Source organism: Schistocerca americana, chromosome X (genome assembly GCF_021461395.2).
Source record: "Schistocerca americana isolate TAMUIC-IGC-003095 chromosome X, iqSchAmer2.1, whole genome shotgun sequence".
NCBI classification, from domain to species: Eukaryota; Metazoa; Arthropoda; class Insecta; order Orthoptera; family Acrididae; genus Schistocerca; species Schistocerca americana.
Window position 1 is genome coordinate 282,920,270 of NC_060130.1, and position 27,932 is coordinate 282,948,201.

The 27,932-nt window shown below is 44.8% G+C and overlaps 1 protein-coding gene across 1 annotated transcript in view; it reads left to right on the top strand.

Annotated features, from left to right (window-relative positions):
* The window catches only part of LOC124555650, a 302,716-nt gene that overhangs the window by 167,468 nt on the left and 107,316 nt on the right, over positions 1-27,932 (top strand). Inside the window, exons 5-6 of the mRNA XM_047129634.1 lie at positions 9,662-9,745; positions 10,378-10,514. Coding sequence (XP_046985590.1) covers positions 9,662-9,745; positions 10,378-10,514 — 221 coding nt within the window. The remainder of the gene's footprint in view (positions 1-9,661; positions 9,746-10,377; positions 10,515-27,932) is intronic.

Sequence of the window (27,932 nt, forward strand, 5' to 3'; positions counted from 1 at the left end):
GACAATCCCTGTTGGCTATGTCGTGGAGCATCATCGTCCATGGAGTGTAAATGTGTGGTGTGGGATAGTGAAGCACCAGCTCATAGGCTCATATTTCATAGCCGGAACATTGGATTGGATTGTTTGGGGGAAGAGACCAAACAGCGAGGTCACCAGTCTCATCGGATTAGGGAAGGATGGGGAAGGAAGTCGGCCATGCCCTTTCAAAGGAACCATCCCGACATTTGCCTGGAGCGATTTAGGGAAATCACGGAAAACCTAAATCAGGATGGCCGGACGCGGGATTGAACCGTTGTCCTCCCGAATGCGAGTCCAGTGTGCTAACCACTGCGCCACCTCGCTCGGTGCCGGAACATTGAACAAGCACAAATATTGCAGCCTCCTAACAGACCATCTTCCATGAATGCCAGAAGACATTACTCTGACGACTAGGAGGAATCTGTGGTTCCAACAGGATGACTGTCCAGCCCGTAGTGTGTGAGATATTACAGCAGGTCTTCACGAATTGTTTCCAGTTCATTGGATTGGATGCAGAGGGCCTGTACATTGGCCAGCCCATTCCCCAGATTTGACACCTGTTAACTTTTTTCTGTGAGGTAAGCTGAAAGACACTGTCTCCAAGGACATACCAACTACACCAAATGATACACAATGACATATTAGTGCAGCCTGCTCAGACATCTCCACTGAAACGCAAGCACATTTGTAACAGTCACTCCATACCAGACTGGAAATGTGTATTGCCACTGCCAGTGGTCATTTTGAACACAGCCTGTGGTGATCAGTTGTCTCATTAGTGGTGAGAATCCACATAACTGGCATATGCACTTGTGTTGTTCTCTAGTGTGTGCTACCACAATTACTGTACAAGTGTCAGTGTGTGAACTTTTCAAAATATGATAACTCATAAATGAATCACACTAGACTCCTGCAACAAACATCACTGACATTCTAATTTACCCTGCCTTTAATTTTTTAATGTCAGTAGGCATTGTTCTGTTTCAAAAGTGTATGTTTGCACAAAAAATATGCTTTCTAAGTATTGTTATGGTATGTTGATTGGCAAACAACATGAGCCCCAAACTACCAAGCCATTCTGTGAATACTGCACATCAATAGCACTTTTGATTTACACAATTTTGGAGTACAAGTTTTAGGTGATTTACCCTGTATAATACCATACTAAGTACTCTCTGCTGTGAATTTCACAGTGGTTTGCAAAGTATGTATGTTGATGTAGAAACCACAAATAAACACACAAACCATATCAGACTAATGAGTTTGCCTGTAAGTGGTACTGTAGGACAGAAGTTCCCGCACCTCTTTTTCTGATGGTGGGATAGTGCCTTGCAAAGCTGTTATCTTGTTACTGTTTGATTAAGTTCCATACCTGCTATTTCACTAAAGTCCTCTTTGTAGTCTCTTCCAGATGCCACAGAAGAAGTAAAAGATGTTAGTGTTATAATTTGACAGCTATAAATGTTAAAAGTTACTTATGGGCATTAGAAACACTGTCTGTTATCAAATAGTGAAAAAACACACCTGTGTATATGTAATCATTTTGGATGTATTTGATGTGACCGGTTTTAGCTTTATCACACTGTATTAAGGTGACATCTGTCATTTACCTTGCTTATGAGTGAGGCCATGTGCAAAATTTGCTTTGAACATATAGATCCTAACACTTTACATATGATTGAAATGTGCAGTTTGTGTTCTTTTCTCATTAACTTTAACTGATAGTTCATGGCACATGCATGAGTTATGATACTATTATGTATTTTCAAATTGTGAATGCCACAAGGAACATAATTTGGAAGTGACATTTGTGTTTTCTACACATTTTGGCAGTAGTGTCACCATAACCCTTTCGCGGCTCTGGCCATACATGTCTGCTACAGGCATTGATTTACACCCAGTAGGTGGGAAGGCATGATAGTTAAGGGCACTGGCATATGCCTGGGTGCGGGAACAATAGATAAACATGCACTATAGAATAGCAAATCGATGTTGTCTGTGTTTTAATGTACCCACCAATGCTGTTATTATCAGCTCTTCTTGTCTGAAAGCACAACTACTTTCACCTGATCTTGGTTCCTTTCAGCTTAAGAGACAATCTATTAGATGCAATTTGATTTGCTAACCTACACAAACCAAAAGACACAAACATATATAATCTGAGGGGGCAAGAAGTGTCCTAATGAACTGACATACCAGATTTTGCAAAAAGTGAACATTGTAACACACTACATGAAGTTCCTCAGCAACACTCGCTGCCATGCATACCAGCAAAAGGAGCCATGAGCCAAGCAAATTAAATTTGATTTCCTAACCTGAAAAGTACACATTGTACAAACATATATAATCTGAAAGAATATGGATTGTTCTTCAGGAGTATCAGATTTTTCATAAAGTGAACACTACAGCAAATTATTTGCAGTGTCTTTGCAACACTCACTGTCATGCATAACAGCAATTGACATGCACTGGCAAACATGTGAAATTTCACTTCCTAATATACAATGTACTCACAATACAAACACACATAATCTGAAAGGGCATAGGTTACTCTTCAGGACTGATGTATCAGGTGTTTTAAAAGGTGAACAATGCAACAAAATACATGCAGTTTCTCAACAATACTCGCTGCCACGCGCAACAAAAGATGCCCGAGTATTTGGTGTCTTCACTAGGAACTGGTCGCTTTAAACAATATACCTTGAAACATATTTGTCCATTGTCAATGAAATTTTAGTACATTATAAACACATTTATTGGTAGTGTAATTCTCAAGTTACAGAGTTTTCCAATTGTAAATAAAAAGCTCATGTCATTATCCGAAAACAACTTTTATCAGCCCAGAATAAATTTGTAACAGAAAGCATAGACTTGTTTTGAAACACTCTTTCGTGGTTAATTAATGGCAGCCACAGTGCCCATACAGTGCAATATTGATTTTACAAAGAATATTGTTGAAGAGTGGTTCTATGTGTGCTGGACTGTGAGATCAGCCTTCAGTGGCCACAACCTGCAGTGGTCTTTGGCTGAGTCAGGTGGGCAATACATTTATCATTGTTGGCAGGCCAAGCAGATAGGATGTTTGGCTCTAGCAGCCACAAAAGGGTTAAATCATCATCCTTAATTTCATTATATATCTGTGTCAATAAGGAAATTTGTCTGAGAATTTTCAGTAGTTGATGGATCTCATTTATACTGTATTTCATAGTAAATCCACCGTGATCAGCTACAGTTGTGTATTTTACAAATTTTGGCAAAAGTATCTTGTTTTGAAGATTGTTTTCCTTTAATAGCAGTGTAGGTGATTCAGTAATTAGTCATATAGTTCCACCTTTTCGTGTTGTAGACGACTTTTTTCTAAAGAAGTTTTTGGAAGTTGGGGATAGTGACATAAACATTGCTCTTTTGAAGTCTACTGCTGTAGTGTAATGGTGTGTATCTGTACATATTAAAAATATCGTTTTATGTTCCATTTAGTTCCCCTTTCAATGGCAGTTCAGTAAGTTTCCACTGTTTTTGAGTTTGCTACTGAGCATAAAGACTTGAAGTTTCAAGCACCTCCAGAGACTCGGTAACTTTTATCTCAGGTTTTTCTCTTACTATAACAGAAAATAACTTTCTAGGGTGTTAATTGTTTCATTCTTAAAGGTAACTTGTAATCAGTGTATTGTTAACAGATCCAGAAACGAAAATAGAATCAGGAAGTCTGTTTTATAGTTGTTTGTTGACTGTTAATAAAAATATTGCACCAGCAACAATGCAGCTCTGCCATGAATTAGTTCTTGGGTAAGGTATGTGTTAGTTGCTACCCATAAGCAACTGTAACTACCCTGGTTCTCATCAAGTGATTTGAGGCTGTGGCTAATGAATGTGTTGGGTGAGCTACCAAGAGAGGTATACCAGAGATAGCAAAAGTACCTAAAATATTATCATCTCTTGTGGACACTGTCTCCTCTCCAGGAAATAAATGACCTATCACCTCCAGTTGACTTAACTATGAGTGACATGTCAGTGGTAGGTCTATGGTCCTTGCACAGGGGAGGCAGCGACAAGGTGTACTCAAGGTACTACACCCATACCCCTTAGCAACAGGTATCAGGTGCTGTCTGCCACTGAAATTGAAATTGAGACAGTGTCACACATCGCACCTGTTGAAAAGCCTGCTGTGTCCTGTATCAGTCAGTTTGAACTTTTATCAATTAATGTTACTCCTTAGAGAAATTGCAGAAAAGTATGGGAAGGATCAGTTTGTGCACTCAATGACACACTGAGTATGTTGAAGGGAGGGAACTGGGTGTGGTGCACATTGGAACAGAGCAGACTATACCTTTCATGTGGGCCCTGAGATCATTGTTGAATCATTCCGGCCACAGGCAGGAAGACCAGTCTTGCTTACAGACTTTCATCAGAACTCAAAATTTGGAGCATTTTGCTCAAATCTGATCATGGCTGCCTGGTTCTGAATTGAATGGCAGGATTGTAACAGAGACTTTGAAGGTTATTTGATAAGTTAAGCTGTGAAGTGTGTGCTACATATCGAAAGCTGCCATTCAGGATTTTTACTGTGTGTTCGGTGCATGCAAGGAATTCTTTGATTTGGTGACTCTCCATCCATTCCTAACAATAATAGCTGTAGGAGACCCCAAAGTATTACTGTAAGGCCCAAAGAAATGCTTCACATGGATGAGACTATGAAAATCCTAGTGATAAATGCAGAATATTTCACATCAAAGTTCCAGTGTCTTAAGTACTACTAAAAAGATGTAAAGCTCACATAGTCCTTGGTACAGAAAGCTGGTTAAAACCTGAGACTGACAGCAGGGAGAATTTCTGGGGTAAATCTTAATGTATGTCAAAAGGGTAGACCAGTGGAAAACAGATAAGGTGTATTTGTCACAGCAGACAAGAAACTGTCACAAAACCCAAAGAAATTCTGGTCATAAGTAAATGCTGTCCATGGCACCAATGTTAATGTCCAGGCACTCACGGATGATACAAAAACTAAATACGAGCGTAGTGAAGCAAATGCAGGAATAGTGAACTGTACTTTCAAACATCCTTATATGAAAGGAAATCCAGGCATACTAATTGCTCCTGTTTAATTCTTGTGCCACTGTGAAGATGATTGGTACATATGTTTCTGTCAGAGATATTGAGAAACAGTTGGAACTACTAAAACTTAACACAGCTGCAGGACTTGATCAAATCCATATCAGATTCTATTCAGAATTTGTGACTTGACTTAGTTCCTCTTCAACCAAAATACCCTGTAGATTCCTTCAACAGAAAACTGAGTCCATGGATTAGAAGAATGCACAAGTGACACCCATCTCCAAGTAGAGTAGCAGAAGTGAGCCATCAAAGTACCGTCCAATATTTTTGACATCAACCTTTTGTGGAATCTTGAAACATATGCTGAGCTCAGACACACAAGGTGTCTTGAACTGAATGACCACCTGCTTGTCACACACATGAATAATTATGAAAACACTGGTCAAGCAAAACCCAACTCGCATTCTTGTGACATGACATCATGAAAGCAATGGATCAGCAATATTGTTTTGACGTAGTATTTCGCGATTCCCATCTATGCTTGTTAACAAAAGTCTGATCAGGTATCAAACAAAATTTATGATTGAATATATCTAAAAACAAAGATGATGTGACTTACCAAATGAAAGTGCTGGCAGGTCGACAGACACACAAACAAACACAAACATACACACAAAATTCAAGCTTTTGCGACAAACTGTTGCCACATCAGGAAAGAAGGAAGGAGAGTGAAAGACGAAAGGATGTGGGTTTTAAGGGAGCGGAAAGACTTACCTTAGGGGGAAAAAAGGACGGGTATACACTCGCGCGCGCGCACACACACACATATCCATCCACACATATACAGACACAAGCAGACATATTTAAAGATTTATGATTGGATTAAGAAGCAATTTCAGCTGTACCGCAGGGAAGTGAGATGGGCCTCTCGATGTTCATGTTGTATAGTAATGACCTGGCAGACAACTTTGCAGACATAAAAAGACTACTGCAAGTGTATTAGGCATAAGTGAATACAGGTGGTTAAGGAATGAGACTGACAAGAAGTGCAGAATGGCAAGGCACGAATGGCTAGAGTAGAAATGCAAAGTGATAGTAACATGGTTGACTATGGGGAAGATAGATGCGATGTACAGGAAAATTAAAGAAATCATTGAAGAATAGAATATCAGCTGTATGAATATCAAGAGCGCAGATGACAAACCAGTACTAATCCAAGAAGGGCAAGACTGAAAAGTGGAGGGGTTGTATAGATGGACGACACAAAGGAAAGAAATTAGAAGACAATGTTATGAAAAGGGAAGAGGAAGTAAATGTAGAGAGCATCTACATTGATACTGTGCAAATCACACTTAAGTGCCTGGCAGAGGGTCCATCAAATCACCTATGCAATAATTCTTTATTTTTCTAATCTCAAATAGCGTGCTGAAGAAATGAACATCTATATTTTTCTGTGTGAGCTCTGATTTCCCTTATTTTATGATGCTTATCATTTCTCCATATATAGGTCGGTGTCCAAAATATTTACACATTCGGAGGAGAAAGTTGGTGATTGAAATTTTGTGAGAAGATTCTGCGGCAGTGAGAAACACCATTGATTTAATGATGTCCACCCCAAATTCTCCATCATGTCAATGACACTGTCTCCTCTATTTCTTGATAAAACAAAACATCCTGCTCTTCTTTGAACTTTCTCGATGTATTCCTGTAATCCTATCTGGTAAAGATCCCACACCTGCAGTAGTACTCCAAAAGAGGATGGGCAAGCATAGGGTAGGCATCCTCTTTAGTAGGTATGTTGCGTCTTGTACGTGTCCTACCAATAAAATTCAGTCTTTGGTTGGCCTTCCCCACAACATTTTCTGTGTGTTCTTCCCAATTTAAGTTGTTCATAATTGTAATTCCGAGGTACTTAGTTGAATTTACAGCCTTTAGATTTGACTGATTTAGCATGTAACTGAAATTTAACAGATTTCTTTTAACACTCATGTGCACGACTTCACACTTTTTGTTATTTAGGGTCAATTGCCAAATTTCACACCAAACAAATATCTTTCTTAAATCACTTTGCAATTTGTTAAATCTATTGATGAATTTACTAGACAATAAATAACAGCATCATCTGCAAACAACCTAAGACGGCTGTTCAGATTGTCTCCTAAATCATTTATGTAGATAAGGAACAACAGAGGGCCTATAACACTACTTTGGGGAATGCTATAAATCACTTCTGTTTTACTTGGTGACTTTGTCAATTACTACGCACTGTGACCTGACAGGAAATCCCAAATCCAGTCATATAACTGAGATGATATTCCATAAGCACACAATCTGACTGCAAGCCACTTGTGAGGCAGAGTGTCAAAAGCCTTCTGGAAATCTAAAAATATGGAAACAGTTTGAAAACCCTTGTCAATAGCACTCAACTTCGTGTGGGCAAAGAGCTAGTTGTGTCTCACAAGACTGATGTTTTCTAAGTCCATGTTGACTGTGCATTGATAAACTATTCTCTTCGAGGTAATTCACAGTGTTCTAGCACAATAAATGTTCCAAAGTCCTGCTGCGTATTGATGTTCATGATGTGGGACTGTAATTTAGAGGATTACTCCTACTGCCTTTCTTGAACATTGGTGTGACCTGTGCAACTTTCCAGTCTTTGGGTACAGATCTTTCATAGAGCGAGTTGTTGTATACGATTGTTAAGTATGGAGCTGTTGCATCAGCATACTCTGAAAGGTTCCTAATTGGTATACAGTCTGGACTGGAAGACTTGCTTTTATTATGTGATTTAAATTGCTTCACTACTCCAAGGATATCTACTTCAAGTTACTCATGTTGGCAGCTGTTCTTGATTCAAATTCTGGAATATTTACTTCATCTTCTTTGGTGAAGGAATTTTGGAAGGCTGTGTTTAGTAACTCTGCTTTAGCAGCACTGTTATTGGTAGTACTTCCTTTGCTATTGCGCTGAGAAGGCGTTGATTGTGTCTTGCTGCTGGCATACTTTATGTATGACCAGAATCTCTTTGGATTTTCTGCAGCACTTTTGATATAAAGTTTCAATGTGGAAACTATTATAAGCATCTCACATTGAAGTCCACATTAAATTTCAAACTTCTGTAAAAGATCACTAAACTTGGAAAGTTTGCATTCGTTTAAATTTGGTGTGTTTTTTTCATTGTTTCTGCAACAGTGTATATTAGGAAATGAGGCACTAAAAGTAGTAGATGAGTTTTGTAAACCTTGAAAGCTATTGTGACTATGTCATTTTCCATGTAGTAAACTTCATAGCACAAAAAGTCCTTGCCAAGATAGGCTAAAGTGGCATCCTATGCCATCCTACCACAGAAATTATAATCAGAGCCTAAGGCAAGTGATTGTCCACACGTCCTAACCTTAAACTGGGACCAATAGTGGGAGAGACATTTTCATATTGCAGGACTATCACCTGTAATTCTTATCATCATTAGGTTATCTGCCTTTCAGCAGATTTAGACTTCATAATCCTCCATGCTTCTCTGCCCTCTACTTTCCTCTTTGTTTGGTACCCTCCTTGTGGTCTACTGATACCATCCAACACTTGATATCTTCTTCTGCCCTTCCCCCTCTTCCCTAGAATAAAATCTTCAGTTGCCTCTACTAGAAGGAAGTCTCACCTCAGATTGTGTTCTACCCAGTTTACCTTCTTATTCATCGATGTCAGCAACATCTTCCAATCTTCTCCCACTCTTCTCAGTATCTCCTCATTCCTGACTTTCAGTCTAGTTGACCTCTGTTCTGCACCATATCCACATTTTACAATCTTCAATTCTTCTCTTGTCATGCTTTCTCAAAGTCTATATTTCTGCTCCACACAGGGCCACACTCCATATCAGGCATTTCATTAGTTACTTCCATAAGTCTGTGTTCAAACCATTACTTAAGAGTCTTTCCTGCTTTTGAAGTGCCTCTTTCCCCAGCACCATTCTGACTTTGATGTTCTGTTCACACTTTATATTTTCAGTAATGCAGCTCCCCAAATACTTGAATGCTCTCACTTGTTATACAGTTTCTATCCCTAACTTATACTCCACTCTTTCCTGTAAGCCTATAACCACGCCTTTTGTTTTCTTCTTTTTTATTTTTGTAGCATATGTTGCACAGGCTTCATTCAGGTCATTCAGCATTTAAATCAGTCTCTGTTAATATTCTGCAAGAATCATCATGTCATCTGTGAATCTTATACATACATGTGAAGTTTCATCTCATTTGCTCTTCCCCTTCACTTTTTGTCAAGCTGTGTATTATGGTAACAATATACTTTTTCTTGTTAGTGTGGTCCTATTTTTCTTAAATGTCTTTACATATGTAGCCAGCTTTTTTGTAATGAACTTCCCATGCCTTTCATTAGTCAAACAAATATGTGCACTCCTTGTGCAGAAAGCTGCTTTTTGTTTACCTTGACCTCTGTGTCAGTCATATTGTGTCCTTGCTTATGATAGTAATGTCTTGAACTATTCATTTCTGAACCTTTTACATTTCATTTTAAACAAAGCTCCTGTCTCAAGTCGTCATTTTTTCTAGGGAAATTTGCTCTCTCTTTCTTTTCACAGGGACCCAACCAAGAACTGGATGATCGTTACTATGAACCCTATGAAGAACCAGAATTAATGGAAAACAGGTGTCACATGCGACAGGTAAATATGATTTTTCCTCCCTCTCCTCCTGTATTTTTGCCATGGATTTATTTTGTTCTGTGTGGAATTAAATTGCACTTAAAACAAAGAATGTAATTTTTCACATTGTTTTGGGGCTTTTCAAGTACTCTTTCCATATATTACTGTTGAATGATGTCTACTCTGCTGTCTGCAGTTACATATATTGTATAATGTTGTGCTTTAATTGACAATTATGTAAAAGTTCTCAAAATTCATGTAGCATATGTTAGTATATTTTTGTATCCACCACTTCACTTGGAATGTGTATGGTGCTATCTGAACAATAAAATTAAGCACAAAAAGGATAACTATTTGTAATTGGGTAGATTACATAACAATTTTATTGTGATATATCTTCACTGAGATAAATCTGTCAATTTTGTTCTTGGCACCTCCTCAAAGTCTGAGTCACCGTCATAAGCACCTCCACCACTGTCTCTCTGTTTACATCTCCTTCCCTTCACTATCCTGTTTTTTACCCATACTCACTTTCCTTGACACTTTGCATTATCCTGGCCCTTCCCATTATTCTCCAAGTAGTCCTTTCCAGCTGCTCTCACAGTTCTAGTCCCAGCCCTCAAACTTTTTAACTGAATTATTTATGAATGCAGGGAAATGCAAGAATACATAATAACCATGTAGATGCTGATGAACACTTGGAAACCCCAGTGTTGCGACAACAATCTCCAAAAGCTGAAATGTATGAAATGGATCGTCAGAATGCTAATTATGAAAAGAATTCTTCCCGGTAAGTTTTTGTTAATCTTGTGATCAGTTAGTGTGATAATTACTTACAGCACATCTTGCAGTTTTTCCCCTACTTCACTGCTTTAAATCACAACTTTTATTGTGAACAGCCTTATTTATGATGGGTCAGTCATTTGTGATGTTTTCTCTGTAACTATAATTGTGGGTTACGAATGTTCCGTAATGGATTTCCCTTTCCTTGCTGACTTCAAATTTCGTATTTGTTCCATGTAAAGTTTAAGAGTTTTTAACAGCTATTGACAGCTTTTGCATGGTGCAAAGACCAGTATACATGATAAAATCCAGATGACTAGAGGAGCAGTAGTATAGTTACTGTGAGTCTATACCTCAGTTGAAATTAAATGGAAGGAACCCTTGCAGGATCATTTTGTTGTCCATCTCTCCATTCACGTGTTAACATGCTTCTTTCTCTAGGATGGTTAGATGTATAAAGTTGAAATGTATATCAAATACTAATGTCCACAGTCTCTTGGCGGTGTAAAAAAAATTAAACTTTTAAGTCAAGGGTTCTTGACAGTACCACTGGTGGTATGCAAGAACATTTCAGATGGTATACATACAACTAAAGGGAAATAAACTGATCTAAGTAAGACTATTATCTTACAGACAGTAGTAAGGAAACTGATGAATAAAAATAGCATCTGTATAATGTTAAAGAAAATGGCTTTACCGCAGAATGTTTGTACTGGATTGTACACAGGACACAGGAATGTTGGATTGTATTCTCTCCATCTCTCCCTTCATTAGTCATTGCTGCATTGGCCAGGAATGATTGATCTCATTTTGTCATTAGCGATATTTGTGGTTGAGTCTTGTCAGTGGTTTTTGAAAGGTTTCATGTTGGTTTGCAACTGCTACCAACTTACACAGTGTACCAGTGTGTAGCACTCGAGTAGTCATTACACAGTGAATGGTATGCTGCTGTCGTTGTTTTGTTGGACACTATTTTAAATGATGGCATGATACGAAGACAGCTTGCATCAGGAACCAGTGTGTGTGTGTATTACAATGAGCTGATTCTTAACTACTACACTGAAGTGCTAAAGAAACCGGCATAGGCATACATATTCAAATACAGATATATGTAAACAGGCAGAATACGGTGCTGCAGTCGGCAATGCCTATATAAGACAAGTGTTTGGTGCAGTTGTTGGATTGGTTACTGCTGCTACAATGACAGGTTATCAAGATTTAAGTGAGTTTGAACAAGGTGTTTTGTCGGTGCATGAACGATGGGACACAGCATCTCCGAGGTAGTTATGAAGTGGGGATTTTCCTGTATGACCATTTCACAAGTGTACAGTGAAGAATGAAACCAATGATGACTGAAGATGATCATTCAGTGTGACAGAAGGCAACACTTTCGCAAATTGCTGCAGATTTCAGTGCTGGGCCATCGGCAAATGTTAGCGTGGAAACCATTCAACAAAACATCACCTATATGGGCTTTCAGAGCCGAAGGCCCACTTGTGTACCCCTTATAACCACACAACACAAAGCATTACACCTCACCTGGACCCACCAACACTGACATTGGACTGTTGATGACTGGAAACATGTTGCACGGTTGGATGAGTCTTGTTTCAAATTGTATCGAGTGGATGGACGTGTACAGGTATGACAACCTCATGAATCCATGGCCCCTGCATGTCAGCAGGGGACTGTTCAAGCTGGTAGAGGCTCTAATGGTGTGGAGAATGTGTAATTGGAGTGATATGGCACACCTGATACGTCTAGGTACAATCCTGACAGGTGACATGTACATAAGCATCCTGTCTGATTACCTGACTTCTGCTAGCCACCAATTCCCCAGGCATGAACATTATTGAGCATATCTGGGATGCCTTACAATGTGCTATTCAAAAGAGATCTTCATCCCCTTATACTCTACAGATTTATGGACAGTCCTGCAGGGTTCATGGTGTCAATTTCCTTCAGCACCACATCAGACATTAGTCAAGTCCATGCCACATCATGTTGCAGCACTTCTGTGTGCTTGTGGGAGCCCTACATGATATTAGGCAGGTGTACCAGTTTCTTTGGCTCTTCATTGTATAGTTGTCATGTGAAGTTCAACTTCATCCTGTAATTTATATGTGACTGTGCTTCAAGTTAACCATGAAGCAGTTTTTAATCCAGGGAGCTCCTTCTGCCTCCAAGGATGCACTAAAAAATCCTAAACCAACACATAACCACCATCCCAGGGGCTCACAGTTCTTTTGTGAGTTCGTGCATGGTGTACACAGGGCCCTGAGTTATTCCCACCCATTCTTCATTCTGTGGCAGCATTTCCTTCACCCTGCCCCATTCCTCTCTATCCTTGCTACTTCCCTGTTGCCACCTCCTTTCCCCTCTGTTGGTGCTCTGATTTATGTTGACCTGGCTATCCACCTAATTTCCTGTAGTGGTTGCAATTTTGTTCCTTTTGCCTGTTTTTTTTTAGGACTCCTTCCCAAGCATCTACAGTATGGATTCCTCTCCCCCCTTCCTTCCCCTCTCCCTTCCCACTCTAGCCCCCTTCCACCCTGCTAGGTCACCAGCATGTGTAGGCAGTTCGTGTGGTGGGGCTGTTATGTACCCATATGGCTGAGCTCCCTGACAACACAGGATCACACTACTGATAACTGAGCTGTTCCCTCCCCATGTATGCCAAGGAGTGGTTGCTTATCTTCTAGGAGCATCAGAACACCTGACAACAGCCGCCGTGCCAGATGGCCCTTGCTGTGGCTGGGTGGTGCCTGTGGGGAGAGTCCGTGGTCAGAGTGGGTGGTATCAGGGAGAATGCTTGGCACATGAAGTGTATCAAGCTGCAAAAATCTGGCTGTTCTCAAACAGCCATCTCTTTGAATGGTGAGGGATCCCTGAAAGCTACTTCGTGTGACCTGGCAAGCCGGCCGGAGTGGCCGACCGGTTTAGGCACTACATTCTGGAATTGCGCGACTGCTACGGTCGCAGGTTCGAATCCGTCCTTGGGCATGGATGTGTGTGATGTCCTTAGGTTTGTTAGGTTTAAGTAGTTCTAAGTGACTGATGACCTCAGATTTTAAGTCCCATAGTGCTCAGAGCCCTTTTTTTTCTGACAACCTTCCCTTCCCTAGCTACACCATGGGAGGGGGGTCAGGCTTGCCGTCTTGGGATGAAACCCTTTCCCCGTTACCTCATTTGTACTAGGATGGATGGGGGCAAATTCACTGCCACAAAGCCATTGTTTTTCATGGAAAATATCAAGGACAAGTTTGGTGAAGTGGAGTCTCTTAGTAAGATGCGGTCAGGCTCCCTGTTGATCAAAGCTCCTTCTGCCACCCAATCTGCAGCTCTTTATGCCTGTGAGCATCTTAGCAATGTCCCAGTGTCTATCACTCCTCACCAATCTCTGAGTATGGTCCAGGGAGTAATTTTTCATAGGGACCTCATCCTGCAAACTGATGAGGAACTCCAGGCTAATCTGGAATGGTGTGGCATTCATTTTGTTCAACATGTGCAGAAGGGTCACAAAGACAACCACACTGCTACGGGCACCTTCATTCTGGCTTTCAAGGATGATGCCATCCCAGAGAATGTCAAGGTTATGTGCTACAGATGTGACGTGAAGCTGTACATCCCTCCACCTATGTGGTGCTTGCGTTTTCGGCATGTGTCTTCCCGCTGTACAGCGAACCCCTTGTGTGGTGACTGTGGCCACCCAGTCCGTGAGGGAAGCCCTTGTGTTCTGCTGCCTGTGTGTGTCAACTGTGCTGACTGCCACTCCCCTCGCTCACTGGATTGCCTGAGAAAAGAAGATACAAGAATACAAGTCCGTGGATCGCCTGCCTTACGTTGAGGCTCACCAAAAGTATGAGAGACACCATCTGCTGTCACTATCTTCCACTTTTGCCTCTGTTACTTCGTTCCCTCCTCCTCCTCCTCCTTCCTCGTCCTTATCCCAGCCCCGCCCCACTCTTCCCTCAACCTCCCCTGCAGTTCGCACGCTCTCCCGTCACGGAGTCGCTCTCCCTCCCCGGCCGAAGAAATGCCCACCCTTCTTTGGCATCTGCCTGTGATCGGGCTTCCTCCCAAGAACCCTCTCTATGGTGTCTCTCAGGCCAGAAGACTCTCACCACCACTCGGCTATGAGGCGCACCATGTGTGCGCCCCATGTGTGTGCCCCAAGGTCGGCCACTCTCTTTCGCTCCCTGACCTTGCAGACACCTGTACTCCCCCTGTGTCCTGTCCTCCTCCACCTCAGAAAGAGAAGAAGGAGAAGAAACATAAATCCCATGATGCCCCCCGAGATACCAACTCCCCTTTCGCAACCTGAATCTGTCATCTTACTTATGGATGTCATCCCATCCTTGTCAGTGACAACTACTGCCAAACTGACCTGAACTCCTCCTCTGCTCCTTCATGCCTACCTCGGACTCGTGCCACACAATCATCCAGTGGAACTTCAACGGATACTATTGTCACCTACCTGCAACATCTTGTCTCCTCTTATTTTGTGTTCTGTCTTTTCTCCAAGAAACGCATTTCCGCGATGACCACTCTCCAACTTTCTGTGGTTATTGGGCATTCTGTTCGAACCGTGCTGGCCCTGGGATAGCATCTGGTGGGGTCTGCACTTTGGTTTGCTCCAATGTTGTTAGTGACTGGATCCCCCTACGTACCACCTTGGAGGCAATAGCAGTTAGAGTGAAAACGACTCCGGCAATCACCCTTTGCAATGTCTACCTCCCTCCAGGTCAGCCAGTTGCTTATGTTGCACTATCTACCTTAATCCAGGAAATCACATCCCCGTTTCTTCTCATTGGTGATTTCAGTGCACACCATCCACTGTGGGGGAGTGTCACTTCAATGGGTCGGGGTATCCTAATTGATCAACTTATCATAGACTTTGATTTGTGTCTCCTCAATGATGGTTCCCCTGCACACTTCAGTGCCACTCATGGGACCTTCTCTGCTATCGATCTCGTGATCTCCTCCCCTGCCCTCGTGACTTTTCTACATTGGTCATCCCATGATGACCTTTGTTCTAATGACCACTTTCCAGTGACACTCTCATTCACCTGCTGCCGCCAGGCAGACAGGCCTCCACATTGAGCGTTCTGCAGGGCTAATTGGCCTCTATACGTTTCTGCTGTCTGCTTTGACACCTCCCTCTCAAATTCCGTTGATGTAGTCATGCAAGGCATCTCTGCCTTTCTTCTTCATGCTGCAGGCACTGCTGTTCCCCTATCCACGGGGCCCCCTCATCATCGACCGGTACCATGGTGGATCAAGGACGTCACAGTCACTGTCCAGGACCACCAACGGGCACTGCACCATTTTAAACGGCATTCCTCCCAGTCCAACCTCCTCACTTTTAAGCGTCTCCAAGCTAAGGCTCATTACCTTATTAAGCAGACTAAAAAGGAATGGTGGGAGCCCTATGTTTCTTCCCTGGGGATGTATGCCTTTTTCTCGCAGGTTTGCTCAAAGCTCTGTAACGTTCTGGGCTGTCAGCAACAGTCAACTGTCCAGGGTATGAACCTCCAAGAAGCTCTGTGTACTGATCCAGTGGTTCTCACGGGACACCTAGCGACACACTTCGTGATGGCATCGTCATCCGCTTCCTATCCTCCTGCCTTTCTCCAGCAGAAACGCAGAGTTGAACAGACCCCCTCCATTTCATCCTGCACCACGTTGAGCCCTATAATGCAACTTTCGCTGAATGGGAATTGGTGCAGGCTCTTAGCTCTTCACAAGACACAGCCACAGGGCCAGATTCCATACGTAATCAGATGATTCAACACTTGGACATTCCCCAGTGGCAACAGCTCTTCAGGGTTTTCAATCACATCTGGCTCACGGGTGATTTTCCGTCACAATGGTGAGACAGTATAGTTATCCCCGTCCTTAAGCCTGGGAAAAACCCAATGTCTCTCAACAGCTACCACCCCATTAGCCTTACGAATGTGCTTTGTAAACTGCTCGAAAGGATGGTCAACTCCAGATTATGTTGCGTACTCGAATCTTGCGGCCTTTTGTCACCATATCAGTGTGGCTCCTGGGCAGGGCGATCTCTTACTGACCATTTACTCCCAATTGGAATCCACCATCCGACATGCTTTTACTCACCGCCGGAACCTTGTGGCAGTTTTCTTTCACCTACATAAGGCGTATGACATGGCTTAGTGCCATCACATTTTAGTTACCCTCCATGACTGGGGCTTCCATGGTCCCCTTCCGATTTTTATCTTACCAACTCTTCCCGGTTTGAGTCGGCACTTCACTCAGCACCCCTCAGATTCAGGAGAATGGTATCCCACAGGGTTCTGTGCTAAGTGTCACATTCTTCCTCATTGCCATAAATGGGCTTATGACCTCTGTTGGGTCTTTGGTTACCCCAGCGTTGTGTGTTGACAATTTTTGCATCTGGTGCAGCTCCCACTCGGTGGTGTCTGCTGAGTGCCAGCTCCCAGGTGCCATCCAGGCCTCTGCGTGGGCCACCACCCATGACTTCCAGCTTTCCCCTCCAAAACGTGGGTTATGCATTTTTGTTGTCAACCCACAGTACACCCTGATCCAGAACTTTATTTAGTCAACCAGCTCCTCGATGTTGTAGCGCAGTCCCGTTTCTGGGGCCCTATTTTTGATAACAAGCTGACATGGCTGACCCACGTACGCCACCTAAAGTCATGCCTGTGGAAGCTTAATGCTCTCCACCTTCTGGCCCACACATCTTGGGGTGCAGACCGTTCCACTCTTCTCCATCTTTACCGTGCTTTGTTCTTGTCCAGACTCGATTATGGTTGTCAGGTTTATGGCTCAGCAGCTCCTTCCACTTTGAAACTCCTTGACCCTGTCCATTATTGTGGGGTGCATCTGGCTATCGGCGCCTTTCGCAGTTGTTGATAGTCTCCTCACAGAAGCAGGGATTCTCCCTCTACACATCTAATGGTTCCAACTCCTTGCAGGGATTCTCCCTCTACACATCTAATGGTTCCAACTCCTTGTTTCTTATGCAGTCGCCATTCGCCAATTCCCTGACCACCCTGTGTACCCTTTGCTCTTCACCATTGAGGGATGTCTCCCTCCTAAAACCCACCCCTGGGCGGGATTGCCGGCTGGCATGCATCTTACTACCCTCTGCTGGGATCTCCATCTGCACTCGCTGGACTGCACCCTGTTTCTTACCTCCCATACCCCCACTTGAACAGTGCCTAGACCACTCTATGAGCAGCTTGCAGGCTGTCAATCGATGCTACTCTCATCACCCCTTGGTCTCTGCCATCCATGACCTTCTCTCTGTCCTTGAGCATGCCACCTGTTCAGTCCCCCCTGCGGGTTCGGGGGTAAGAATAGGCCCGCGGTATTCCTGCCTGTCGTAAGAGGCGACTAAAAGGAGTCTCAAATGTTTTGGCCTTAATGTGATGGTCCCCCTTGGGGTTTGACCTCCATTTTTCAAAATTCTACAGAAGTACGAGCCTTTTGGGGAAGGACACCTTACATGGTGTACCACTGGTCCTAAGTGCACTAAGACCTTGGCACTCAGCATTGCACCGGCGTTGTCACCGTACCCATTATTCCTCAAATTGGGCCTAAACGCCTGATGGGTTGTCCAAGTTACGCCCATAGTGCATCTCCATCTGCACCAGCGATCATGATGGACTTTCCATGGCACCAGAAATCCAGCACGGTAGCCAGCCCGTTGTGGTGGGGTCGTCATGTACCCTCTAGGTTGTAGCCCCCTGACAACACAGGGATCGTACTGCCGATACCTGAGCTGCACCCTCCCCACGTTGGCCAAGGAGTAGATGCCCGTCTCCTTGGGGCATCAGGACTCCCGGCAATGGTCATCCTGCCAGGTGGCCCTTGCTGCGGCTGGGTGGCGCCCGTGGGGAGAGCCCCTGGTCGGAGTGGGTGGTATCGGGGCGGACGTTTCGCACATGAAACGTCAACACGTATCAGGTCGCTCTGCGGCCGAGTCTTCCAAAAGAAAAGGTACCGTTTCTAGTTCTGGTTCTCCTGCCCTTTCCCCCTTGGCCACTCCATGGGAGGAGGGACAGGCCCGCCGGCTTGGGGCGAAGTACTTCCCCCGCTATTTGGTCTGTTCTCGAACAGATGGGGGGACGTTCGCCACCTCCAAGCCCATGTTCTTTGTTCAGCACATTGAGGACGTCTTCGGGGAAATCGAGGCTCTCAGCAAGATGCGATCAGGGTCCGTTCTTATCAAGACCACCTCTGCCACACAATCGGCGGCACTCCAGGCGTGCGACCGCCTAGGGGACATCCCAGTCTCCATTGTCCCACATCTGGCACTAAATAGGACACAGGGGGTTATTTTTCATCGTGACCTCCTGCTACAATCTGATGAGGAGCTCAGGGCCAACCTGGAGCGCCGCGGCGTGCATTTCGTCCGGCGAGTCCAGCGCGGCCCCAAAGACCGTCGCATCGACACCGGGGCCTTTATCCTCGCCTTCGAGGGGGACGTTCGCCCGGAGAAGGTAAAGGTGATGTGCTACCGGTGCGACGTGCGACCTTACGTCCCGCCTCCTATGCGCTGTTTTAGGTGTTTGCGCTTTGGGCACATGTCGTCCCGGTGTGAGGCTGAGCCCCTTTGTGGCGACTGTGGACGTCCTCTTCGTGAGGAACATACTTGCACCCCACCACCTCGGTGCCCTAATTGTCCTGGCGTCCACTCGCCTAGGTCCCCAGACTGCCCCGCCTATCAGAAGGAGAAAAAGATACAAGAAATCAAAACTTTGGATCGGCTCTCTTATTCTGAGGCCAGGAAGAAGTATGACCGCCTTCATCCCGTGTCACTAGCCACTTCGTTTGCCTCAGTTGTGTCCACTCCTTCTGCTGTATCCTCACCTCTATCCTGTCCCCCCTCCGCCTCCTCTGCCCATCAGGGGGCTCTGCCTCCGCCTCCCAAATCCCTCCCTTCCAACTCCTCCTCCCCCGCAGCCCCCACCCCCCCTGCCCCAGGGGCTACCCTTCCTCCTCCTCCTCCCCCCATGCCACCTGAGAAGCGATCCTCTTCTCAGGCGTCCATCGGGGAAACGTTCCGGACCCCAGCTTCCGAGGTCCGGCGTTCCAAAACGGACCCCGCGCGTGAGGACCTTCTTCGGGTCCAGCCCACCATCCCTGTGCCTCCTCGGCCTTCCAAGAAGGCCTCCAAGAAGAAGTCTCTATCCCCCTCTCCACCCCGGCGCGTTTCATCTGACGCTTCATGCGTGAGTCGCTGCTCCCGGCCGTCCTCAGTTTCGCCGGGACGCTCTGCTGCCAGGCGTTCCGCCGGCCTTTTGTCGGCAAATGATGCGGCCCCTCCTACACCATCAGGGACAGCGGCCGCAGCTGGCGACGAGTCGATGGAACCGGATCCGCCTGCCGTCAGTTGTAGCGTTGTTGCCTCGCAACCTGGCCCTCCGCGGCCATCGAGGTGACCAGCTCTTCCCCGTCTCGTTCCCCCAACTTTTTGACTAGCAATGGCGTTGTTTCATTGGAACATAAGAGGTATTCGATCTAATCGGGAGGAATTACAACTGCTCCTCCGCCTGCACTGTCCGCTCGTCCTTGGTCTCCAGGAAACCAAGTTGCGCCCGACTGACCGTATTGCCTTTTCCCACTATACCTCGGAGCGGTATGACCTCGCCCCTGTGGACGGTATCCCAGCTCATGGTGGGGTCATGTTGCTCATTCGGGACGATGTCTATTACCATCCCATCCCATTGACCACCCCACTCCAAGCAATAGCTATCCGCATTACTCTTTCTGCTTTTACTTTTTCAGTTTGTACCATCTACACTCCACCGTCATCTGCTGTTAGTCGGGCTGACATGATGCACCTGATCGATCAGCTTCCCCCGCCGTTCTTATTGTTTGGCGACTTCAATGCCCATCATCCCCTTTGGGGCTCTCCTGCATCCTGTCAAAGAGGCTCACTCTAGGCGGATGTCTTCAACCATCTCAATCTTGTCTGCCTCAATACCGGCGCCCCGACTTTCCTCTCGGACTCTACTCATACCTACTCCCACTTGGACCTCTCGATCTGTTCTACCACTCTTGCCCGTCGGTTCGAGTGGTATGTCCTTTCTGACACCTATTCGAGCGACCACTTCCCCTGTGTCGTTCGTCTCCTGCACCACACCCCATCCCCACGTCCTTCGCGCTGGAACATACTGAAAGCTGACTGGGGACTTTACTCCTCCCTGGCGACCTTTCCGGACCACGATTTTTCCAGCTGTGACAGTCAGGTCGAATACCTCACGGCTGTTATTATCCATGCTGCCGAACGTTCCATTCCTCATACTACTTCTTGTTCACGTCGCGTTTCCGTCCCCTGGTGGAACGAGGCTTGTAGGGACGCTATCCGTGCTCGACGACGTGCTTTACGCACCTTTCGCCGCCATCCTACGTTGGCGAATTGTATTGAATACAAACGACTCCGAGCACAATGCCGTCGAGTCATCAAAGACAGCAAAAAAGCTTGCTGGGCCTCTTTCACGAGCTCCTTTACCAGTTTTACTCCCTCTTCCGTTGTTTGGGGTAGCCTGCGCCGGCTGTCGGGCATTAAGGCCCACTCCTCAGTACCTGGCCTGACCTCAGGTAATGAGGTCCTTGTTGATCCTGTGGCTGTCTCCAACGCCTTTGGCCGCTTTTTCACGGAGGTTTCAAGCTCCGCCCATTACCATCCTGCCTTCCTTCCCAGGAAAAAGGCAGACGAGGCTCGGCGACCTTCCTTCCACTCGCTGAATCTGGAAACTTACAATGCCCCCTTTACTATGCGGGAACTCGAACGTGCGCTTGCACTGTCCCGGTCCTCTGCTCCGGGGCCAGATGCCATTCACGTTCAGATGCTGGCACACCTTTCTCCGGCGGGCAAAAGCTTCCTTCTTCGTACCTACAATCGCGTCTGGACCGAAGGTCAGGTCCCCATGCGTTGGCGTGACGCCGTTGTTGTTCCTATACCCAAACCCGGGAAGGATAGACACCTTCCTTCTAGTTACCGCCCCATTTCTCTTACAAGCTGTGTCTGTAAGGTGATGGAGCGCATGGTTAATGCTCGGTTAGTTTGGATTCTTGAATCTCGACGACTACTTACTAATGTCCAATGCGGCTTTCGTCGCCGCCGCTCCGCTGTTGACCACCTTGTGACCTTGTCGACATTCATCATGAACAACTTTTTGCGAAGGCGCCAAACGGTAGCCGTGTTCTTCGACTTGGAGAAGGCTTATGATACCTGTTGGAGAGGAGGTATCCTCCGCACTATGCACAAGTGGGGCCTACGCGGTCGTCTGCCCCTTTTTATTGATTCCTTTTTAACGGATCGAAAGTTTAGGGTACGTGTGGGTTCCGTATTGTCCGACGTCTTCCTCCAGGAGAACGGAGTGCCTCAGGGCTCCGTCTTGAGCGTAGCCCTTTTTGCCATCGCGATCAATCCAATTATGGATTGCATTCCACCTAATGTCTCAGGCTCTCTCTTTGTCGATGACTTCGCGATCTACTGCAGTGCCCAGAGAACATGCCTCCTGGAGCGCTGCCTCCAGCGTTGTCTAGACAGCCTCTACTCATGGAGCGTGGCAAATGGCTTCCGGTTCTCTGAAAAGAAGACGGTTTGTATCAACTTTTTGCGATATAAAGCGTTCCTTCCGCCATCCTTACATCTCGGTCCCGTTGTTCTCCCATTCGTGGACACAACTAAGTTTCTAGGGCTCACGTTGGACCGGAAACTGTGTTGGTCTCCACATGTCTCTTATTTGGCGGCCCGTTGTACACGTTCCCTTAATGTCCTCAGAGTTCTTAGCGGTTCATCTTGGGGAGCGGATCGCACTGTCCTGCTTCGCTTGTATCGGTCCATAGTCCGATCGAAGCTGGATTATGGGAGCTTCGTCTACTCGTCCGCTCGGCCATCCCTCTTACGCCGGCTCAACTCCATCCACCATCGGGGGATACGTCTTGCGACCGGAGCCTTCTACACTAGTCCTGTCGAGAGTCTTTACACTGAAGCTGCCGAGTTACCATTGACCTACCGGCGCGACATACTGCTGTGTCGGTATGCCTGCCGGCTGTTGTCTATGCCCGAACACCCCTCTTACAAGTCCTTCTTCGCCGATTCTCTCGACCGTCAGTACGGGTTGTATGTGTCTGCCCTGCTGCCCCCCGGAGTCCGCTTCCGTCGCCTGCTTCGACAATTGGATTTTGCCCTCCCTACCACCTTCAGAGAGGGTGAGAGCCCGACACCACCTTGGCTCCAGGCTCCGGTTCGTATTTATCTCGACCTCAGCTCACTCCCGAAGGAGGGTACTCCGGCTGCAGTGTATTGCTCACGGTTTGTCGAACTTCGTGCTCGACTTGCTGGTCACACCTTTATTTACACCGATGGCTCCAAAACTGACGATGGTGTCGGCTGTGCCTTTGTCGTCGGGACCGCCACCTTTAAATACCGGCTCCTTGACCAATGTTCCAGCTTTACGGCCGAGCTTTTTGCTCTCCATCAGGCCATTCAGTATGCCCGCCGCCACCGCCATTCATCGTATGTACTTTGCACTGACTCCCTCAGTGCTCTTCAGAGCCTTGGGGCTCCCTATCCGGTCCATCCCTTGATTCAACGAATACAGCAGTCCCTCCATTCTTTCGCTGATAATGGCGGTTCTGTCAGCTTTCTGTGGGTCCCCGGACATGTAGGAGTGCCTGGGAATGAGGCTGTGGATGCTGCAGCGAAGGCTGCAGTCCTCCAGCCTCGGCCAGCCTCCCATTGTGTCCCGTCATCTGACGTTTGTGGGGATGTATGTAAGAGGCTTGTGTCCTTGTGGTGGGATGCTTGGTCATCCCTCCAAGGAAACAAGCTCCAGGCAGTAAAACCGCTCCCAACTGCTTGGACAACTTCCTCCCGACCATCTCGGCGCGAGGAGGTCCTTCTGACCAGGTTGCGGATTGGGCATTGCCGGTTTAGCCACCGCTACCTGCTCTCTGGTGACCCAGCCCCGCAGTGCCCTTGTGGTCAGGCATTAACGGTGCGCCATGTTTTATTGTCGTGTCCCCGTTTTAGTCACTTTCGTGTTGTCCTGTCCCTGCCATCCACCTTACCGGATGTTTTAGCTGATGACGCTCGAGCAGCTGCTCGTCTTCTGTGTTTTATAACTTTAACTGGCTTGACCAAAGACATTTAACCTTTTTACTTATTTCATCTGCATCTTTGTCAGGTCCTTTTGATGTCCCCCCATCCCCTTGAGTTTTAGCAGGTTCCTTGTGCTCTAACACCAGTGACTGGGCGCTAATGACCTCAGCAGTTGAGCGCCCTTAAACCCTACCAAAAAAAAAAAAAACACCTGTTCAGTCATCTTTCTCTGGGTCCCAAGTCATGTGAATCCCAGGGAATGAATTGGCTGACCATTTCGCAAGAGAAGGAGATAATTACCTCCCATTTCCTTTCACGATTCCAGCTACAGATATGTAAATCTACATCAAATCTCTCTTTTCCAATCAGTGGAATGCCATCTGGAGTGCTACTGCTCATAGTAATAAACTCCACACAATCAAGGAGTCTACTGCAGTTTGGGACACTTCTTTCCGCCCCACTCGGAAGGAGTCCACTGTTTTATGCCATTTATGCATTGGCCATACCCGGCTCACCCATTGTTTCCTCCTCTGTAACGAACACCCCCACAATGTGGTTGTGGCACCAGACTGACGATATCTCATGTAGTGGTGGCATGTCCCCTTCTTTCGACCCTTCGTGCTAAGTATAGCCTTCCTGCTTCCTTACATTTATTATTAGCAGATGGTCCACAGATGGTTGACCTGGTCCTCAGTTTCCTCTGTGAAAGTGGTTTTTATTTCCAGATATAAGGTTCTCCTTCAGTCTTGGAGCAGGGGCTGGTTGGTTGTGGTTGGGACTCCTCTTGCAGTCTTCACGGTCTGTGACCCCATGACCGTCCCCCTTTCTTACAGTTTTTAGATTTCATCTCACCTTCTATGCTTCACTATGTGTGTTTAATGTTCATTCTTTTATAATTTGACTTCTCTGACTGACTCCATCCACTTTTAGCAGACCCACTTTCTTATGTAACCCACTTTGGAATCGCGGGACTGATGACGTTGCCATTTGGTCCCATAGTTTCTCAATTAATCAATCAGGGCAATGACACTAAATTCATGGCTATTCACACTATTGTGTGAAGAAGTGAAAGGTAAATTTAAAAGTTTGCTTCTTCGTACTGAAGTAAGATGGCCCTCGTAGCAATATTTTAAACTGAATATTTGGAGTGAGGCTGAGGTTTTTATGTTTCTTACAAGGAAACCTCCCCATCGCACCCCCCTCAGATTTAGTTATAAGTTGGCACAGTGGATAGGCCTTGATAAACTGAACACAGATGAATTGAGAAAACAGGAAGAAGTTGTGTGGAACTGTGAAAAAATAAGCAAAATATACAAACTGAGTAGTTCATGGGCGACATAGGCAACATCATGGACACTGTCAACTCAGGAGCGCCGTGGTCTCGTGGTAGCGTGAGCAGCTGCAGAAGGAGAGGTCCTTGGTTCAAGTCTTCCCTCGAGTGAAAATTTTACTTTCTTTATTTTTGCATAGTTATTATCTGTCCGTTCGTTCATTGACGTCTCTGTTCACTGTAATAAGTTTAGTGTCTGTGTTTTGCAACCGCATCGCAAAACCGTGCGATTAGTAGACGAAAGGACGTGCCTCTCCAATGGGAACCGACAAGATTTGATCGCAAGGTCATAGGTCAACCGATTCCTCCACAGGAAAACACATCTGATATATTCTATACGGCACTGGTGACGGCATGTGCATCACATGACAGGAATATGTTGTCGACCCACCTAACTTGTACACTTGGCGAATGGGTAAAAAGATTCTTCTACCTTGCCCGATTTAGGTTTTCTTGTGAATGTGATAATCACTCCCAAAAAGTGATGAAAACATAAGAGTTTGTCACATAAACTGAAAATAAAAAATTAAACTTTTCACTCGATGGAAGATTTGAACCAAAGACCTTTCGTTCCGCAGCTGCTCACGTTACCACGAGACCATGGCGCTCCTGCGTCTCCAGTGTCCTTGATGTTGCCTATCTTCCCATGAACTACTCAGTTTGTATATTTTGCTTATTTTTTCACAGTTCCACACAACTTCTTCCTGTTTTCTCAATTGATCTGTGTTCAGTTTTTCAAGGCCTATCAACTGTGCCAACTTATAACTAAATCTGAGGGGGGTGCGATGGGGAGGTTCCCTTGTTAGTGACAAAGCAATGACATGAAGAAATGTTTTGCTAATGATAAGTGGTTATTAAGATTGGCCTATTTAGCTGATTCCTTTGACAGGCATGAATCACATTTTGAATATGAACCTACAAGGATGAGGCACAACAGCTCTCTTAACAGATATTGAAATATCATATTTCAAAAGAAAGTTGACTCATTTTAGTTCACAGGTACTGAACTATAACTTTTTCGCATTTCCTACTCTTACACCATTTGTGGGAGACAATGAACTAGCTCCCATGAAAAATTTAGTTAGAGATGTTATTACACAATTATTTCTTCAAAAAATTGTGAAAAGTACTTTCCTGAAGATTATAGAAAATATGACTGGATAAGAAATCCATTTTCAGGGAAAGTACCAGAAGAAGTAATCACGAAAGAAGCTTACATCGACATGACTAGTGACAGTTCAGTGGAAAATGCTTCCATAAAGAAAAATCTTTACTGCTGTTTATTATTACTTACACCTATGTGAAAGTGGGTTTTCTGAGTTATTCTACGTAAAAAGTAAATACGGATCTAGTGTTGAAGGAGAATTGAGAGTTAAGTTGAGCTCGTTCTTTCATCAGAATTAAAATTTCAAAACTGATTAATTACTAATTTTGAAGTTTGATTTCATGTCAAAGTTCAGTTTGATTTGATATTCCCTCCTTCCCTCCCTCCATCCAACACATCAGGATTCATTAGAATGTAAACAAGCTGTAGTGGAACACCCAAATTTCTAAATATGTCAAGTAGCACACAGTGACAAAATGTCTGGGAATCACTGTTCTTAGTCAATGCAGTCAAAAGATACGGCCATTTATGGCACACTCACAAGCTCACTCATCAAAACATATAGATGAACTACCCATATACTAAATTAAGTTTGTATGGGACCTTCAGAGTGCAGGTCCTACTCACACTTGTAAAGTTTTTCAAAGTAGACTTACATATACCACACCAGATTTTTGTCACCATGGTATCTTTGAATACAAATACGGCCATCTGTTTGAAACAAGTTGAAGCTGAATTTATTTGAAAACTCAGTATTTTGTCATTCGGCACACTACTGGTGGTGTTGACATATGCATTACCATATCAGGTGTTGGGGTTTCTGGGCAATGGGAAACTACACAGTGGCTTGGAGCAGATAATGTCAGACTGTCAAAGCTGATAGGTATTCTCAGATTGCAGTTCTTCAGCATGAAACTTGCTCTCTGCATGAAGGTGTATGATCTGCTATAATCGCAAATGCAACCTTGATAGTGACATGTTGTTTAAAATTCTGCTCTGTTTGAAGATTCTCATATGCTGGTGTGTGTGCTGAGACAAAAGATGCATATTTGGATTTGATTTCACATATCCACCTTGATTCATGACTCTTCACATTCTGAACACTCCTCACTTCATGAATGTTTCCAGTAATGAAGTAGATGGCATTGCGGGATCTACATGTGCCCTATCTCATTGTAATCTAGTCACTTATTATACTGTTCCCATGTCCTCAGAGTTTAGTTTATTTTAACAATTATTTATGAATGTTTAATTTTTACAAGTGTTAGTGCATTGATTTGTCAAAAATTCATTTATCATGTGAGTTTTGTAATTGTCACTATACATGAATGTTCGTGTTGTTAGAAAGAGACAGGTGTGCAGTGATTGGGTTAGTTCTTGGTTTCAGCTACAAGTAAATCTACACCAGGTTTGTCTCATCATTCAAGCAGCTGCTGTACTGCCCAAGAGAACTGCTGCTAAAATCAGATCACAGTTGCACTATATGGTTACTTAGAACCATTAGTCACTGGTTGTGCCCCATGAAAATTGGACATTTACAAGCAATCATTAGGTTTACTTAATGAAAGCAGCAGTGATCTCTAAAAATTTGATTTGTGTGGGCACTAGTGATGGACATATGTAGGTGCAGCATCAACCAGAAGAGTTATTCTTTTTCCAAGTGCATACAGTAGTAACAAACAACTGGCATGGCACTATGATTTCAGAATTGTACTGAGCTGTTATATAATTAAACTGATGGTCTTCAGAGTGTTGCAGTGCAGGTTGTATACATCATAGGATGATGTTCATTAATCGGTGCATTCACAGAGTATGCTGAAAAAACTAGTAATTCCACTTTCTGCCACCAGGTGAAAATATTATGCTGTGATCAGTCAAAACGTGA